The sequence below is a fragment of the Carassius gibelio genome, chromosome A23 (genome assembly GCF_023724105.1).
Source record: "Carassius gibelio isolate Cgi1373 ecotype wild population from Czech Republic chromosome A23, carGib1.2-hapl.c, whole genome shotgun sequence".
In the NCBI taxonomy this organism is placed as follows: Eukaryota; Metazoa; Chordata; class Actinopteri; order Cypriniformes; family Cyprinidae; genus Carassius; species Carassius gibelio.
In genome coordinates this window covers 9,846,689-9,864,973 of record NC_068393.1, presented here as the reverse complement: position 1 = coordinate 9,864,973, position 18,285 = coordinate 9,846,689, and the positions used below count along the sequence as shown (strand labels likewise).

Here is an 18,285-nt window from a genome sequence, read left to right as displayed (position 1 = left end):
CTCTGTGTATAGCCTTAATAAAGCATTAAAGGTCTTGAATCATTGGTGGTCCCCCAGCTCCTCTGCCACTGAAGAGTCCTGAAAGAGGAAGCAGGAAACAAGAGCCAGCGCCATCCAACCCAGCACAGTTGGAAAGCCTTTTGTGCTCCTCTGGGAACTCACTGAGAGGTTAGATGTGGTGAAGGCAGATGCCCAATCATTCAGCACCATGAATCCCCATAGTGTTATATTAGACATGGTTCAGTCTCAACTGCAACCAGTTTTAAATTGTGGTCTAGATCCGCATCAAGAAGGAACAGCTATGACCGACCACTTAAGTGATACAACAACATCATAAATCAGATGCAAGATCTTTATTAATTATTATCTCATAAAACTTAACTTAAAATTTAAACACGATTTTTTTTTTTTTCGATTTCAATCGGATTTGTACAAAAATCAGATTTGGGCTGAAAATCTGATCAAGGCTATATAACTGCAGGACTTTTTGTTCAATAGCAGTCTTTTTGTGGTTTAATATTCACAGACTCAAGTCAATAACACGATTTGATTAAGTGTAGCCTACAGTTACATTTTTGATTAATTCATCCAAAATTTTCCAAACTTCATGACATTCTGCGTTATATACCAAATTCCATTTTTACTGCATTCCGCGATTCCAAATTTGCCAAACTTTGTGACATCCCGCATTAAATAGCAAATTCCAAATTCCTTTTTCTTTTCAAATCCCACCTTGTCTTATTCTGACTGCCTCAGCTTTGGTCTGATGCAGTGTTCATTTCGTTGACAAATAATTTTAGTCATAATTTCTGTAAATAATTTTTTTTTTCACTGATGACAACGAGATGAAAATGAACACAAACTCTTTTTGAAGGACAAAAACTATGACGTAAATTACATTTTCGTCAAACAATAAAAACGAGATGAAAATGTTAGGGAGGGACAATTTGGGAAGGGTTTTATTCAGGTTAGATGCGTAGTCGTCGGGACATAAGCTAACGTACACTTGCTGCAATGTCGCATAAAACTTAAAACATGCGAGGGGAGAGCGTGTATCAGTACATTGTATCCATCGCAGCTGTGTATTCGGTTTTAAAGGGATAGCAGCATTATGTAGTTGCTATTGTCATAGTCATCAAGATTAATCAAGCAACAAAAGACACACACACTGCTCTTGACTGAAAACTTTAATATTCCTAAAGATTAATCTAAATCTATTTATAGAAATAAATAAGTCTGCCTGAAAGAATTAAGAATATGTTAAACAAGTTGCTATAAAGTATGCATAGCCTGTATGACCATTGGTATTTCATTAAAAAAGAAGACCATGTTCTTCTGAATATAATAATTTTTTCTATTTAATAAATTACTTGCACATAAGAACGAGCAGACGAAACACAATAAACGCGGTAATTGCTTTCAGAGGTGGATGCTGCTATTCGGGAATGCAGTGGTTTAACGGTTCTGCGAGGCAATTATACAGAAATACTTTGATGACAGTTTTTGCTCGGGCACTTTCGAGTGACCATATAACATTTCAGATGCTGTGGAACAAGATCGGTCCGCTGGTTAGTCAGGATTTACCGTCCCATAGTGCAAAGTCACATGACTTTTTTGATGCGCTTGGAGGAATTTATTCGCAAAATGAATTTCCATCTCCCATTATTCACATTAACCCTTCTTCTTACAAGTCAAAAACCACCTCAAGCAAGCATAAAAACTTTCTTGCAAATTAAGGCATTTTTTTTTTTATTCAGCGTTTCCATCACTTGATTCTGATGCGATACTTTACTTAAAAATTTGCATAAAAGCAGGGTGATGAAAACCCAGCTTGAGAGGCCTTGTAGACGTGGAGGTGGGTTTCTTTCTCAACTGCACGAAGGAACAGGTTTCGACAGGAATCGGGGGCGTTGCTGAACTGTGCCACATTTCGGTTTGAAAACAACAATGACAGCCCCCAACATGCCATCTCAAATTCTCCCGCCTCAAAAATATCATGAAGCATAATGCACTGTCAGTGGAAAATTTGTGTCATAGTATGTATTCATTTTTTTTGTTTGTTTTTTTTAATAAAAATCTATTCATTTTCCAACTTGAAAACTTTCTTTCATCTGTGAAAAGTGTGTTGTCCATACAGTGAAAGTCAATGGAACTGAATTTATTTTGGACCCTACTGACTCCTTATATGGACAAAATGAGTTGAAACATTCTTTAAAATATCTTATTTTGTGTTCCACAGTAAAAAGTAAGTCATACAGTCATTTTAAGATAGCTCATGATCACATGATCCCTACACAATGGCAGGAAAACAGATGCCAGGCCAGGATAGGGTGAACAACTGACTATTTTAATGACCAAAAGAGAGAGTAAAAATAAGTGAGAGATCAATAGATCCAATTCTACTGCCTTGCCATTGGCTAAACTCAGTCCTTACTAGATGACAGGAAAACTTTAGTTCTGTCCTGCTCCCACGACTGATATCATGCCCATCTCCACGCATGGCACACAATGGGGCACTTTAGTCCCCACTGAGTCCCACTCAACCCCCCACAATACACTCAAACACATTCACACAGAGTACATTGCAGCTCTGGATTAGACTTTGTCTTTTTTAACTATTGTTTCATATGCAACAAAAGTTCCCCAGAAAAGGGCAAAAGATTTCTACTGTGGTTTGGAAGAAGTGTATTTTTAGGTCTACAAATGTTGAAATGCTTCTGAGAAATTGCGAACAAGTGCAAACTTGTGCACAAGCCATTTCACTTGTGTGAACAAACATGCATAAGAAATAGAAGAAAATAAACAAGTGTGGGGTATAATTTTGACCTGTTTCCTGATGGGATGGGATCCATCCATGATCTTCCTCAAATAGTTACAGGTTGATGTCTGAATACTTCAGAAAGTTTTGGCTTAGATAGTTAGTAAATTAGTGGTTATTTCCCAGGCATTTAAGTGCCATTGGCAGCAAGACAGAGTTCGTTTTTTTTCTTTAATACTATACTCTGAGTGATGTTAAAATAATGTGCCCTGAAGGATCACACATAAATGAGGTAACATTAACAGTGAGCATTTGACTAGGAGAGGTCCCACAGTAAAGTGGAAAACAATTTTCGGCTTGTGTATGTACTGTGACGAGCACTCCCAGAGGAATCAGCGTCGCCCTGGAAACCAAACCAAAACACCTGCACGTCCACGTCACCGGCTGATCGGTCACAGCTGCTCCCCATCAGCCAGCACATTGAAAAGCAGCACATGTTGCACTGAGAAGAGGTTCTCAAACAGAACGCAAAGCTGGACTAACCCCTCTCTCCTATCCCCACAGGAAGCAGCGAGTGACCGACAGCCCACACCCTTTGGAGCACGTCTGGACACCCACTTTCCCCTTGATTGGCACAGAGGAGCACGGAGAGCACACGGGGAGCACCAACCAGCGGAAAGCAGATCAGGACACTTCACCAGGCACCCTTCACTTTTCAATAAACCCACCCTCCGGGGCTTTTGATTTCACGTACCTCTTGTCGAGTGGTTCTTCACCCCGTGACAGTGGTGGAGAATGCGGGCAGAACAGTGAGGAATCACCGACAAGGTCACCGCCCCAACTCCTAATTTTTTTTTGCTTTCTGTCAGCAGCACCACGGAAGGCGGCACGCGCGGCCCCGCGATGGAGGACGTCTTACAACGCCTCGCTGAGGTTAGCATCCGCCAGCAGCAAATAGCCGAACACCTCGCCACTCGCCTGGGCAGGACGGAGGATGAACTCGCCGCCGTCCGGGCGGCCGCGGCCCAGCGCGTTCCGCTACCTGAGCCTCGGGCACAAGCCACCCGTCTGTTGCCCAAGATGACGGCCGATGACGATGTGGAAGCCTTCCTTCAGGTCTTCGAAAACACTGCCCACCGAGAGGGATGGCCAGAGGACGAGTGGGCACGTGCGCTGGCACCCCTACTCACCGGTGAAGCACAGAGGGCTTACTTCTCGCTCCCCCTGACGAGTGCCGACAGGTATGTCGAAGTGAAGCGAGAGATCCTGGCGAGGCTGGGCCTCTCCCCTGTCAGTGCCGCCCAGCAGTTCCACGCGTGGGAATACAAGCCCCGGGTGCCAGCCCGTGCCCAGGCAGCCGAACTCAGCCGCCTCGCCCAGCACTGGCTGTTGGCAGGAAACCCCACACCAACACAGGTAGCGGAACGAGTGGTGGTCGATCGCCTCCTGCGCGCACTACCTCGCGCCCACCGACAGGCCGTCGGCATGAGGGACCCACGTGACGTCCGGGAACTAGTGGAGGCGATCGAGCTGGCGGGAAGTCGTGGCCTAATGGTTAGAGGGTTGGACTCCCAATCCAAGGGTTGTGGGTTCTAGTCTCGGGCCGGACGGAATTGTATGTGGGGGGAGTGCATGAACAGTTCTCTCTCCACCTTCAATACCACGACTTAGGTGCCCTTGAGCAAGGCATCGAACCCCCAACTGCTCCCCGGGCGCCGCAGCATAAATGGCCGCCCACTGCTCCGGGTGTGTGCTCACAGTGTGTGTGTTTGTGTTCACTGCTCTGTGTGTGTGCATTTCGGATGGGTTAAATGCAGAGCACAAATTCTGAGTATGGGTCACCATACTTGGCTGAAAGTCACTTCACTTTCACTTTCACTTTCCCAGCGGGGCAGGGGACCGGCTGCCGCCATTCCCCCGGAGGGTGGTCCAGGAGCGACGCCCGCTCGAAGGCACCGCGCGACCCGTCAGCAGGCCGACGGTTCCCCCACCGCGAGATGAGCCCATGCCAAGTGCCGAACCACCGTCGCCTCCGCGAGCCTGGCTGGCAGGCTGCATCCTTCACCAACGGGTGCCGGCGGGAGCCCCCGAAGCAGATGTGAAGGTGGATGGAAGACGGTTCCGGGCCCTGTTGGACTCAGGCAGTGCGGTCACCCTCATCCAGGCGCGGCTGTGCGCCCCGCGAAGCGGCCGGAAAAACTTCCTACCGATTACCTGTGTGCACGGAGACACTCGTCAAGTACCGGCCCGTGAAATGGTCATTTCGTCCCCCCAAGGCACCTGGCCAGTGGAGGTAGGCCTGGTGAAGGACCTGCCAGTGGCCGTACTGCTTGGAAGGGATTGGCCCGGCTTCGAGAAGCTGCTGTCCGCCGCTACCCAGCCTGCCAGCCCCAAGGGGAACCGTCGAAGACCGAGGCGGCCGCCTGGACCCCGCTGCCGACCGGCCCTGCTCGTCTCCGACAGTGGGAGAGAAGGTGAGGCCCCCTCCCAATCTACTAATCTGTTTTATGATGTCTACCAACAGGCCGCTGGAGGGGGCTCTTTCGCCAAGGAACAGCGGGAGGACGACCGACTCAAGCACTGTTGGAGCCAGGTGCGGGTCGTGGATGGAGAGGACGTCCTCCCCCGGCCCCACCCTCTCCCACATTTTGTCGTAGAGAATGGCCTGCTGTATTGTGTCGCCCAGCGTAGGGGGGAGGAGAAAAAGTTACTAGTTGTGCCTCGTGCCAAGACCGAGACCATTCTGGAGCTGGCCCATTCCCACCCCATGGCAGGACACCTCGCGGCAGCCAATACTGCCCAACGCATCCGCGACCGTTTCCATTGGCCGGGCCTGGACGCCGAGGTAAAGCGGTTCTGCCAGGCCTGCCCGACCTGTCAGGCCACGTCGCCCCGGACTCCTCCCCCCAGCCCGCTCATCCCGCTGCCTATCATCGAGGTGCCCTTCGAGCGGATTGGAATGGACATAGTGGGGCCGTTGCCGAAGTCTGCCCGAGGGCATGAGCACATCCTGGTCATCGTCGACTATGCCACCCGGTACCCAGAAGCAGTCCCCCTGCGGAAGGCCACCGCAAAGTCCATCGCCCAGGAGCTGTTTCTGCTGGCCAGCCGAGTCGGCCTCCCCTCAGAGATCCTGACTGACCAGGGAACCCCCTTTATGTCCCGGCTAATGGCTGACCTCTGCCGGCTGCTGCGGGTGAAGCAGTTGAGGACCACTGTTTATCACCCCCAGACTGATGGCCTCGTAGAGAGATTTAACCAGACCCTCAAGCAAATGCTCAGACGTGTGGCGGCGGAGGACAAGCGGGATTGGGACCTCATGATCCCCTACGTGCTCTTCGGGATCCGCGAAGTTCCCCAGGCCTCAACTGGCTTCACCCCCTTCGAGCTCCTGTTTGGCCGTCAACCCCGGGGCCTCTTGGACGTGGCCCGGGAAGCGTGGGAGCAGCAGCCGGCCCCGCATCGTACCGTCATCGAACATGTCCGGCAAATGAGGGAACGGATCGACCGAGTGATGCCGTTAGTCCGGGAACACCTCACCAGGGCCCAACAAGCGCAGCAACGTCATTATGACCGGACAGCCCAGCCACGGGAGTTCCAACCGGGAGACCGCGTCATGGTCCTGGTCCCCAGCTCCGCCTGCAAATTTCTGGCCTCCTGGAAGGGGCCCTACTCGGTCGTCGAGAGGGTTGGACCGGTCACTTACCGCCTGAGACAGCCGGGACGACGGCAGGCGGAGCAACTCTACCACGTCAACCTCCTAAAGAAATGGGTGGGGACCCGGGACCAAGTAGCTGCCCTAAGCCTCACCGAGCCCGTGGTTGTGGATATCAACCCCCACCTTTCGGCTGCCCAGAAGACGGAGCTGCAGCACCTGGTCAGTCAGTTCCAGGATGTGTTCTCCTCTCAGCCCGGGCAGACCAACGTGCTTCAACACCATATCCGGACGCCCCCAGGAGTCGTCGTTAGGCAACAGCCCTACCGAGTCCCGGAGGCTCGTCGGCAGGCTATTGAGGAAGAGGTCCAACAGATGCTAAAGTTGGGGGTAATAGAACCATCCCGGAGTCCGTGGTCCAGCCCCATTGTGATGGTCCCAAAGCCGGATGGCACCCTCCGCTTTTGTAACGACTTCCGCCGCCTGAACGAAGTCTCCGAATTCGACGGGTACCCCATGCCTCGGGTGGACGAACTGCTGGACCGGCTAGGAAGGGCCCGGTATATCAGCACCCTAGACCTAACCAAGGGCTATTGGCAGGTACCGCTCTCCGAGGCCGCCAAGCCGAAAACCGCCTTCTCCACCCCCAGTGGCCACTGGCAGTACCGGACCCTTCCCTTCGGCCTACATGGGGCCCCCGCGACGTTCCAGCGGATGATGGACATCCTCCTGCGGCCTCACCAAGCTTACGCGGCCGCCTACCTGGATGACGTCGTGGTCCACTCCGAGGCGTGGGACGAACATCTGGATCGTCTGCGGAGGGTGCTCTCGGAGCTCCGGCGGGCTGGACTTACCGCCAACCCCCGAAAATGCCACCTAGCCCTCTCTGAGGCCAAGTACCTGGGCTATCAAGTCGGCCGAGGACTCATCCGGCCGCAAGACAAGAAAGTTGAGGCCATCCACGCCGCACCAAGACCGGAGACAAAGACCCAGGTACGAGCCTTCTTGGGGTTGGCGGGTTATTATCGTTGTTTTATCCCCAACTTCTCCTCTTTAGCCGCCCCCCTGACAGACCTGACCAGGAAGGGGCAGCCGGAGAAAGTATGCTGGACCCCGTCGGCGGAAGAAGCCTTCTCCCAGGTGAAAGCAGCACTCACGTCCTCGCCGGTACTCCGCGCCCCGGACTTTAGCTGCCCCTTCCTGCTGCAGACGGATGCTTCCGACACAGGACTAGGAGCGGTCCTCTCCCAAATTCAGGAAGGTGAGGAGCATCCGATCATCTACATCAGCAGGAAGCTGTCCCCCGCCGAGAGGAAATACGCCGCCGTGGAGAAGGAAGCCCTGGCCATCAGGTGGGCAGTCCTGGAGCTCCGGTACTACCTCCTGGGCCGCAAGTTCACCCTGGTAACCGACCACGCGCCCCTACAGTGGATGGCCCGCGCCAAGGACACCAACGCCAGGGTGACTCGCTGGTTCCTAGCGCTCCAGGACTTCCACTTCGAAGTCCGCCATCGAGCTGGGGCCGCCAACGCGAACGCCGATGGCCTCTCCCGGATCTGGACAGCTTATGCAGGTCTGTCAGGGGTCATTCCCCACCCTCCCCTAATCTCACCCCTACTTTCTACATGTCTTCGCAGGACCAGAACGACGCTTAGGGGGGGGGGATGTGACGAGCACTCCCAGAGGAATCAGCGTCGCCCTGGAAACCAAACCAAAACACCTGCACGTCCTCGTCACCGGCTGATCGGTCACAGCTGCTCCCCATCAGCCAGCACATTGAAAAGCAGCACATGTTGCACTGAGAAGAGGTTCTCAAACAGAACGCAAAGCTGGACTAACCCCTCTCTCCTATCCCCACAGGAAGCAGCGAGTGACCGACAGCCCACACCCTTTGGAGCACGTCTGGACACCCACTTTCCCCTTGATTGGCACAGAGGAGCACGGAGAGCACACGGGGAGCACCAACCAGCGGAAAGCAGATCAGGACACTTCACCAGGCACCCTTCACTTTTCAATAAACCCACCCTCCGGGGCTTTTGATTTCACGTACCTCTTGTCGAGTGGTTCTTCACCCCGTGACAGTACTCTTAATGTTTTTAGCTTAGCTTTTGCATCGGCTAAAATACTGGCAGCCGATACATCAGTAGTGCATCTCTAACATTTACAGTTTCAGTCATTTACAACCTAAATATAATTTGCATTTGAATTAAGAAATACTACATTTACTCAGCTCACTTATCGAATCTCAGGTCACTATGAGAAAAAAGTATTGGTTCAAATCATTTGGTTTATTGACTCCAAACCCCCGAAACATGTTTAACTGAACTTTTACAGTAACTTTAAAGTAAGCTTGCTAACATGATTGCATAAACCCTGGTTAATACTCGAATGCATTTTGAGGATCAATTAATGTGTGTCATTGCTGTTAGCTCGAGATCCTCAGCATTCATGTTGATAGGAAGCAGGGAACATGTGCAAAAAGTGTCTAGGGTCATTTAACAAACCGAAAAAGAGAGTGAGTGAGAGAAGCGGGACATGAACTGTGGTTGTGATGGGGAGGGTCGTTTTGTCCCTGAACAGGTTGAGACAGATATTAAGTAACTAACCTTCAGATCTAATTAATCTGTTCTGAGGGGTCAGAAAGAGCCTCATATCTGTGTTAGAGGAAGCCTACAAAGCAGCATCACAATTACTGCTCCTCATACTTCAGTTATAGCTCTGAATAAACAATGTAATAATCTGACCCACTCCGAATGTTCAAAACGGTAATGCCTATACAATAACATTTTTTTTCTTGCATCACTTTGTTAACTTCTTATCACATAATAAAACAATATCTCAAAATGACTAAATTGCTAGCCTATTACTTGTACATTGTTTGATCAGTGTTGGGGTTCTCTGCTCACTGAAATCTCAGGTAGGTAGTCCCAGACTGAATCATGTGCAGATGGATGAGTGGATGAATGGATGAGATTCATCTCACTGGAATTCTACACTCATGTCCAATCCACAAAAGTGTCTGCTGTAGCCGAGTATCAGATGACTCTACTGTACACTGAATAATATGAACACGTGTGTGGAGTTAGACAAATGTAAGGAGTGCACCGGAAACATACCTGTCCTAGGTCCAGAGTGACGTTGACCTGGTTGTAGTTTTCACTGCGGGAGAGCGGAGGGCTTTGCCACCATCGTTCGGTGCCATCGATGGCGTTGTTGATGGGATGCGCTCTGTTAGTGTCTTCAGAGGAGCAGATGTCACAGTGCTGGCCCTGATAACACAGGAAGACACAACATTTAGCTGAAAGATATCTCTAGAAGTACTTTGGTATATCACACCTTTTTGTAACATGATCTGCTTTTAGTTTAGATCTAATTAGACAAATTAAAAGCTGTATGAAGAAACTAACTCCTCTAACTCCTAACTAGTTGTTCTCTTTCATGATCTCGTGGTCGAGATCCACCTATGGGAAGGGCATCCGTACCTGACCTCTGCAGAAGCATCCAATTGCACCAAGTCTGGCTAGACAGACAGAAGCGCGCAACCAATGCCAGGTAAGGCCCCGCCCCCTTACCTAGGGGTATAATAGTGGCTGCAGTGCTGCTATTCTCCAGTTGACATTCGCTTCTCGCGATCTCTGCATTGACACAGTTCGGTTGGATTACACTGCTCACCTTCGTGTCTTCAGGAGGACATATCGATTGATCAGCCTCCGCCAGACGTGACTGTCATCTTCTCAGCCTTCTGCTGTGTTCTACATTCAGAGCCACCCGCACTCTCGTCGTTTTCAAATTTTTCCGATTTCTTCTCCGGTATGTCACTTTCTAAACCTACCGCTTCTCTGGGAAATAGCCTATCACGGGCCTGCCCGGCCGCGTGTAGAGCGCTAAGCGCTCCTAAGGACCTTCACCCGTTCTGCTTGGTTTGCTTGGGCCTTAAACACACTCAAGAAGCCTTGGAGAACCTGGAAAATTGCAGCCATTGCCTTATACTGCCCAGAAAGCTTTTATGACGCCGTCTTAAAGTTGCAGCGACCCAGTGCGCCGAGCTCGGTTTTTCTGACTCAGATGGGGGACATTGTGACGATGACGTGCTACCGGGGGACTCCCGGGGCTCCTCCTCACTTGTTTGGGCTGACCAGCCCAATCCCACATTCCCAGAAGAGGACATCTTCACGGGCAACCTCATGCTCGCCGACGGACCGGCCGGTTCCGGCAATGAGGATGATGTGGCCCTTCTCGGGGGCTCAGAGGACGAGGAGGCCATCCCGCCCTCTGGCGTTCCCCAGGCTAGCGGCCACGCAGCCCTGCCTCAGTCCATCCTCCTGGAAGTGTGTGAGCGAGCGGCTGCTCGCCTCAACATTGAGTGGCCGGCTCCACAGAGTGCCACCGACCAGGAGAGGGATATTTACGACGGAAAAGTGTTGGGACCTCCTCCCGGTCTGAGGAATAAACTCTTCCCCATCCTTCCAGTGTGCGCTAAGCATATGAGGCACAATTGGAGCGACCCGCTCGACTTCAAATACAGCCTTTAGGGCCTTGAAGTAAAGGATATGGCAACTCATGGTATGGGTGACCCAGGTCTTCTCATGGTATGGGTGACCCAGGTGACTCAAGGCAGGTCTTTTTCCACAATTAAGGTCTACTTGGCTGCGATTTCGGCCTGTCATGTGGGCTTTGAGGGCTCAACAGTCGGGCAGCATCCTCTAATCCGCAGATTTATGAAGGGTGCCCGTCGCCACTTGCCAGTCATCAGGAGAACTGTTCCTGAGTGGGATCTCTCCATGGTGTTGGAGGCTCTGTCTCAGTATCCTTTTGAACCTCTTGGAAGTATTTCCCTAAAGCTGCTTTCCTTCAAGACAGCTTTGCTCTTGGCCTTGGCATCAGCCAAACGTGTCAGTGAGCTACATGCACTTTCGGTTCATCCCTCGTGCACTAAATTCTCTCTTAGTGGAGATATGGTTTCCCTTAAGCCTAATCCGGTCTTCATGCCGAAGTGCTTCCCTGCGTTCACTTCAGAGGTGTTGGAGCTGTCCGCTTTTCACCATCCACCTTTTCCCTCCCCGGAGGATGAGAGGCTAAATGCTCTGTGTCCCGTCCGTGCTTTACAGACATATATGAACAGGACCAGTGCTTTCTGGAAGAGCGACCAGCTCTTTATTTCATGGACACCCCCTCATGGAGGGAATCCAATTTCTAAGCAACGCCTCTCACATTGGCTTGTGAATGCTATAGCTTTGGCTTATGAATCAAAGGGAATGCAGCCACCATGGGACATCAGAGCTCATTCCACGAGGGGCATTGCCACCTCTTGGGCTTTGTTTAGGGGAGTGTCGCTAAAGGACATCTGCTCCGCTGCCAATTGGGCTTCTCCTCATACATTTGTACGTTATTACCGGCTGGATGTCACTAGTATCTCGGTAGCACATTCGGTTTTAGGGGTGGGGTCTTCTTAGCCCTTCCCTGCAACCCTGTTGGAAGTGATGAAGAAGGAGTGAATGGGCCAGCTGGCCATGCACATCCCTGTCACTAAGCACGTTTTTACATTCCTTTTCTGGGTGTATTTATATGCACATTGGTTATCATGTGTGTGATGCTAAAAAATTTTTTTCATGTGCTGCATATGCACAGCAGTCACGATTGTGCATCAGTATTGCAGGTTCATGAGTATGGGACGTGTCAGGCACCGCCACTCTGGGGCGACCGTCCTTCTCTGGCATTCAGAATCTCACTATGAGTGTATTGGGCAATCGGGGAGCTGTCCATGTCTCTCCCATCGGTGGATCTCGAACACGAGATGATGAAAGAGAACAATAGGTTACTGTCGTAACCCCGGTTCTCTGAAACATAGAGTGGAGATATCCACCAGCTTTGCCCTGCTTGCCACACGAAAAGCGAATATACTTACTGGAGAATAGCAGCGCTGCAGCCACTATTATACCCCTAGGTAAGGGGGCGGGGCCTTACCTGGCATTGGCTGCACGCTTCTGTCTGTCTAGCCAGACTTGGTGCAATTGGATGCTTCTGCAGAGGTCAGGTACGGATGCCCTTCCAATAGGTGGATCTCGAACACGAGATGTTTCAGAGAACCGGGGTTACGACAGTAACCTATTGATACTATCTGGGGTGAGTTCATGAAACAGTTGACAGTAGACACTTAACAGGTATTTCAGCACAGACACTTTGTTATTACCTAACCATCAACAAAAGCACAGTTTATCCAGTGCGCTCTAATCATGCTGTGGTGCTACATTACCTGTAAATTAAGTTTGTGTCATAACCACAATTTAGATGTGTACATGTTCTATCAATCATGACAATAATTCATTGAATTATGATCAAATAGTGAAGAAAAGAGTTATAACTCATCACGTAGGACATTTTAAAGAGCTGTTTCGGGTGCAAGCTAATCTGCAAAATTAGAAATTGTGGCATGCAAATTGAAATTCGGCACCAAATTTTTGGGCATGTCTGCGCTGTTACCTGATTTGCATAATTCTTTCAGTAAAGGGAGAGAGTGTGCAAATAAACAAATATCCATCTTGGATAGTTAAAGATCTTTACAATGTTTAAACATTTCACTCACTCGCCAAAAAGCCATGTCGAGTCTTTATAAGCCTGCTGCTTATGAAGCTTCAGTGGGGGTCTCTTATGAGGAACCATAGCACCTTATAACTTTTTCACCTTAAGCAGGTGCTCTCAAAAAAAAAAAAAGATCAGGATCTTGCAGTTCCTCAAGCCCAAAGCACTGTCCTGACCTGTTTATATAGATAGGCTACAGAGGTGGGTAGTAACGAGTTACATTTACTTTGTTACATTTACTTGAGTAATTTTTTGGGGTAACTAATACTTTTCGGAGTATATTTAAAGATGGGTACTTTTACTCTTACTTGAGTAATTTTTTGGGGAAAAATCTGTACTTTTACTTCTTTAATGTGGGCGACTGTCCTCTCGTTACTTTATCTTAATGCAATAAATGTTATAAATGCTTTAGTTTATTCCAAAAGCGCCGTCTACTTTTCTCTGGGCAATGAGCGATGCCCATTCGCGAATGATTCATTCTTTTGAGTCAATTCTGTTCAATGGCTTGATCAAGGCAAAAGTGAATTGGTTCATGAATCAGTTTAAATGAGTTGTTCAGTTCCCTGCCGCATGCATTTTTGAAACTTTGTCCATGTTTAGCATGGGAATCCAACTCTTTAACAGTGTAAAAAACTCAGTATGCATGAAATAGCATTTCACCCCCCCTTTAAGAATATCAGCAGCGTTGAAAACGGGGCTATGGAACTGCACTGAATTGAAAGCAAATCTGCAAAGGCTATTATTTCCTAGTGATGAAGATCTTTATTAGATGAACACCGCGTGTGCTGTCTACTGTTTAACAGGTAATAACTTGGGCTACATTCGATTACAGTACACAATACCACTGTGACATTAGTTTGTTGTACGTGTGTGGCTTATAACAGAGGGGAGTCAAGTTGAATGCAGCTTCCAAAAGACAAAAAATAGCCGATTATCACACCGGTGCGAGTACGTTCAGCAAGTCATATCATCAGCTGCTAAATTCAGATCTGTGATCGCTTGCTGGCGCTGAGCCAGAGACAGATGCGTTTTTACAGCACTGCACATTATAACCAATCACAGACGATTCTGTTGAGCTTTTGAATGCAATGGCCAATCAGAGGTGTTCCGATGAGTCATCGCTAAAATGCCGGTGCTTCCTTCACTCGCTCAATGACTGAATACCTCTTTCTGGCGAATTCTTTCGTCAGAAACAACAAAGTTCAGATGTGTGTACGAATCTATAATTAAGATATTGATTTCACAGTGTTAACAGTTTCAGTGATTTTAATGGAAGTTTCTGAGAGTGATTTTACTCTAGGAATGTCAGTGAAAATGATCTTTAATAATGTAAATGTTATTTGCTCTCTTTCTGAACAATGAAAGATTAGTAGCAATATTTATATCACATTAACTTTAAATGTTAAATTCACATATAAAGTCAGTCATATTAAAAATATGTAATGGCATGACACCTATATCTGTAAATAGACAGGGTTTAAAATAAATTACAGAAATTGCAGTAAAGACTGATGAAATATATACATTTATACACACACACATACATTACATACATTTTATCTAACGTTATATATCTAAATTAAAATAGTATATATGACCCAAAGTAACTAGTAACTAACTACTTGAGTAGATTTTTTATCCGATACTCTTTTACTCTTACCCAAGTAACTATTCAAGACTAGTACTTTTACTTTTACTTGAGTAAATATTTCTAGAATTACTTTTACTTTTACTTGAGTACAGTTTTTGGGTACTCTACCCACCTCTGATAGGCTATCAAAAAAAATAAGAAATAGAAGAATATAAAATATAAATACCATCTTTTGTTACAATGGAAATGTGGTAGTAAATCTTATGGACGTGCCTCATGTCAGTTGGAATACCAAGCAAATGAACATTAATTATTCAGCACTATGGTAGCATCTGATATATTTATGTATAAAAACAATAAAAAAGTGCATTTCACAAAGTCCAAGACAATCCTATTTTGGCTATAACTGAAGAGAACTAACATCAACGTGTTCTTTTATCTATTTTTAGTAATGTAATCCTTAAAAAAATATAAATGTGTTGCACATCTTTACCTGAATCGTCTGACTCGGGTCCCCTAACACGGGGCCCCCGACCAGTTGGCAGTACAGGTCTTGAATCGGCTGCTCGTGCTCGTCCACTCCGCAGGTTGCCGTGGCCGTGATTTTCGTCCCCTCCGCTAGATTAAAATACGGTGGGTGCAGACTGTATCCGTTCACGCCGGTGATGGGCAGCTCCTGCGCCAGAAGAGCGTCGATGAACAGATGCGATAGAAGCACGAGCACCGGTGCGCGCGACGGTCCCCTCGCCATCTTCACCTGAGCCGAACACTCACACTGTCACAGCTGGTCAGATCCACTGAGAGCTAGCTGGGGTGTTAACCACGGACATCTGGAGAGACCGAGGACACGGAAAGTCGTGTGTAATACAGAAGAATAAGCGGATGGGCACTTTCTCCAGCTGAGAGAGGAGGGTAGTGCACCGGGTGGGACGGCGGGAAAGTTAGTCTGACAAGCAAGTCAAGCATTGGACAATGTGTTTTTTTGTTTGTTGTTTTTTTGTGTGTGTGTGTGTGTGTGTGTGTGTGTGTCAATTAAACTCTTTGCGGCTGCTATGTTTTGAGACTAAACTAACTCAGATAGTCATAAATATATGCCCTTTACGTTGCACCAGGCTTAATAAAAAATAAAATTAAATAAAAACACTTCTAATTATTTAAACAATTTACCTACGTGTCATTAGAATATAAAACCTATAATAAAATGTTCAGAATAACATCCTTGTTATTGCACAAAGCTCCATTTTTGGAATTACCATTTTCTGTTTTTTTTTTATTATAATTTTACAACTTTTAATGTATGTAATAATATAAATCCATTAAACGACAACACTATTTGATTTAAATGTATTAAACTAACTGTAAAATATTCTGAATATTATTCCCTATGATGCACAAGACTTGGTTTTTTTTTTTTTCAAATTATGCCTTTAATGTTTTTTACATACAGTACTGAATCCATATTTTTAATGTTTTATATACTGTACCCACTTAAATTAATGAAACTCTGACATCCTAATTAATAATAATAATATGATAAAACTCTAAAATCCTGCATCTCATTGGCTGCCTAACATTTATTTTTGTATTGAAGATTTTCTTGACTGGTGGTGGTATTCAAGATTCAAGGTTTTTATTCGTCATGTACACTAATATATAGAGCATATATAACCAGCAGTGAAATGGGATTATTCAATAATCCAAGAGATCAAGAATTCACTGGTTTATAGGTACACCTTTCTAGTATCCCCTTTTGTCTTCAGAACTGTCTTAATTCTTCATGGCATATATTCAACAAGGTGTTGGAAACATTCCTCAGAGATTTTGGTCCATACTGACATCACACAGTTGCTGCAGATTTATCGGCTGCACATCCTTGATGTGAATCTCCCGTTCCACCACATCACAAAACTGCTCTATTAGATTGAGATCTGGTGACCGTGAAGGCCATTTGAGTAAAGTGAACTCATTGTCATGTTCAAGACACCAGTCTGAGATGATTTGAGCTTTGTGACATGGTGCATTATCGTGCTGGAAGTAGCCATCAGAAGATGGGTACACTGTAGTCATAAAGCAATGGACATAGTCAGCAACAATACTCAGGTAAGCTGTGGTGTTTAAACAAGGCTCAACCGGCCCAAAGTGTGCCAAGAATATATCCCACACACCATTACACCACCACCAGCAGACTGAACCACTGAAACAAGGCAGGATGGATCCATGCTTCAGGGTTCAATGTGTTGTGTGTTAAGAGATGGTTTTCTGCATATCTTGGCTGTAACGAGTGGTTATGTGAGTTACTGTTGATTTCTGTCATCTCTAATTAGTCTCCCTATTCTCCTCTGACTTCTGACATCAACAAGGCATTTTCGTCCACACAACTGCCGCTCACTGGATATTTTCTCTTTTTCTGATCATTCTCTGTAAACTCTAGAGAGGGTTGTATGTGAAAATCCCAGTAGATCAGCAGTTTTTTAAATACTCAGATCAGCCTGTCTGGTACCAAAAACCATTCCACGTTCAAAGTCACTTAAATCCTCTCTTACCCATTCTGATGCTCGGTTTGAACTTCAGCAAGTCATCTTCACCACATCTAGATCCCTAAATGCACTGAGATACTGCCATGTGATTGGCTGATTAGCTATTTGTGTAACCAAGCAATTAAACAGGTGTAACTAATAAAGTATGTATGTATGTATGTGTATAGAGTGGACATAAATACAACATAAATCTAAAGTATTTTACCAGTTTTTGGAAGGCTTATTTTTTGTTTGTTTTACAAATAGCTCATCTAATAGAAAGATCATCTTGTTTGTTTCAATAATATAGGTCTACTGTACTAGATGGGACACTTATGGATGGGCTTTACCTTAATCTATGTGCTTAAAAAAACTCTCAAAGCCTACTGATACTTTAAAAGGATATTTTATTGCACACAATACATCCTTTTGCAAAGGTTAAAAAGTTTCCAATCAGTGCAGTATAAATGAAAGGTTACAACAGAACAGTTACATTTGTAAAAGTGAGCAGCAACACACACACACACAATTATTCACACTCATATAAAGTCCAGCAAGTTCATTTTTATTTGCTGCAGAATAATGAGCTATAATAATTTGGTCAAAATGAAAGCTCTGTCATCATTTAATCATCCTCATGTCATTTCAGACTTGTATGACTTTTTTTTTTTTCGGTGGAACATGAAAAGGCAGGATGTCCAGACCTAGATAAGTTCAGAGGAAGCTGTGTTGTGTCTAAAACACAGTTTTGATGTGGCATCTTCATATACTTTACACACAGACGTGACCAGACAGGCCTGATCTTACCCGTTGTTTCTGTAGTTCTGTGGAACTGTGGTTCTTAGCTCTTTTTTTTTTTTAATGAAAATACTAATATGAGATATAAAGTTGCAATTATGAGACAAAGACAATTTTGAGAAAAGTCAGATTGTTGACTTCGTAATTGAGATATAATCTCTTATTTAAGATGTACAGTTGCAATTATGAGATATGAAGACAATTATTAGAAAGTCACAACTGTGGAAAATAGCCATATTGAGATAAGTCACTATTATGAGATATAAAGTTGCAGATATGAAGATGATCATGAGAAATGAAGAGATAAGAAGACAGGCATGAGAAATAAAATCACAATTATGAGAGTCACAACACAATCGAGACATTAAGTCAGTTCCAGTTCCAATAA

The 18,285-nt window shown here is 46.4% G+C and overlaps 1 protein-coding gene across 1 annotated transcript in view; it reads right to left on the bottom strand.

Moving 5' to 3' along the window:
- Positions 1 to 15,484, bottom strand: part of LOC127944646 (laminin subunit alpha-5-like) — a 64,193-nt gene extending 48,709 nt beyond the window's left edge. The window contains exons 1-2 of the mRNA XM_052540735.1: positions 15,077 to 15,484; positions 9,530 to 9,682 (exon numbers count right to left, since the gene is read on the bottom strand). Of these exons, the coding sequence (XP_052396695.1) occupies positions 9,530 to 9,682; positions 15,077 to 15,334 (411 nt within the window). The 5' untranslated portion in view covers positions 15,335 to 15,484. The remainder of the gene's footprint in view (positions 1 to 9,529; positions 9,683 to 15,076) is intronic.
- Positions 15,485 to 18,285: the final 2,801 nt, after the last annotated feature.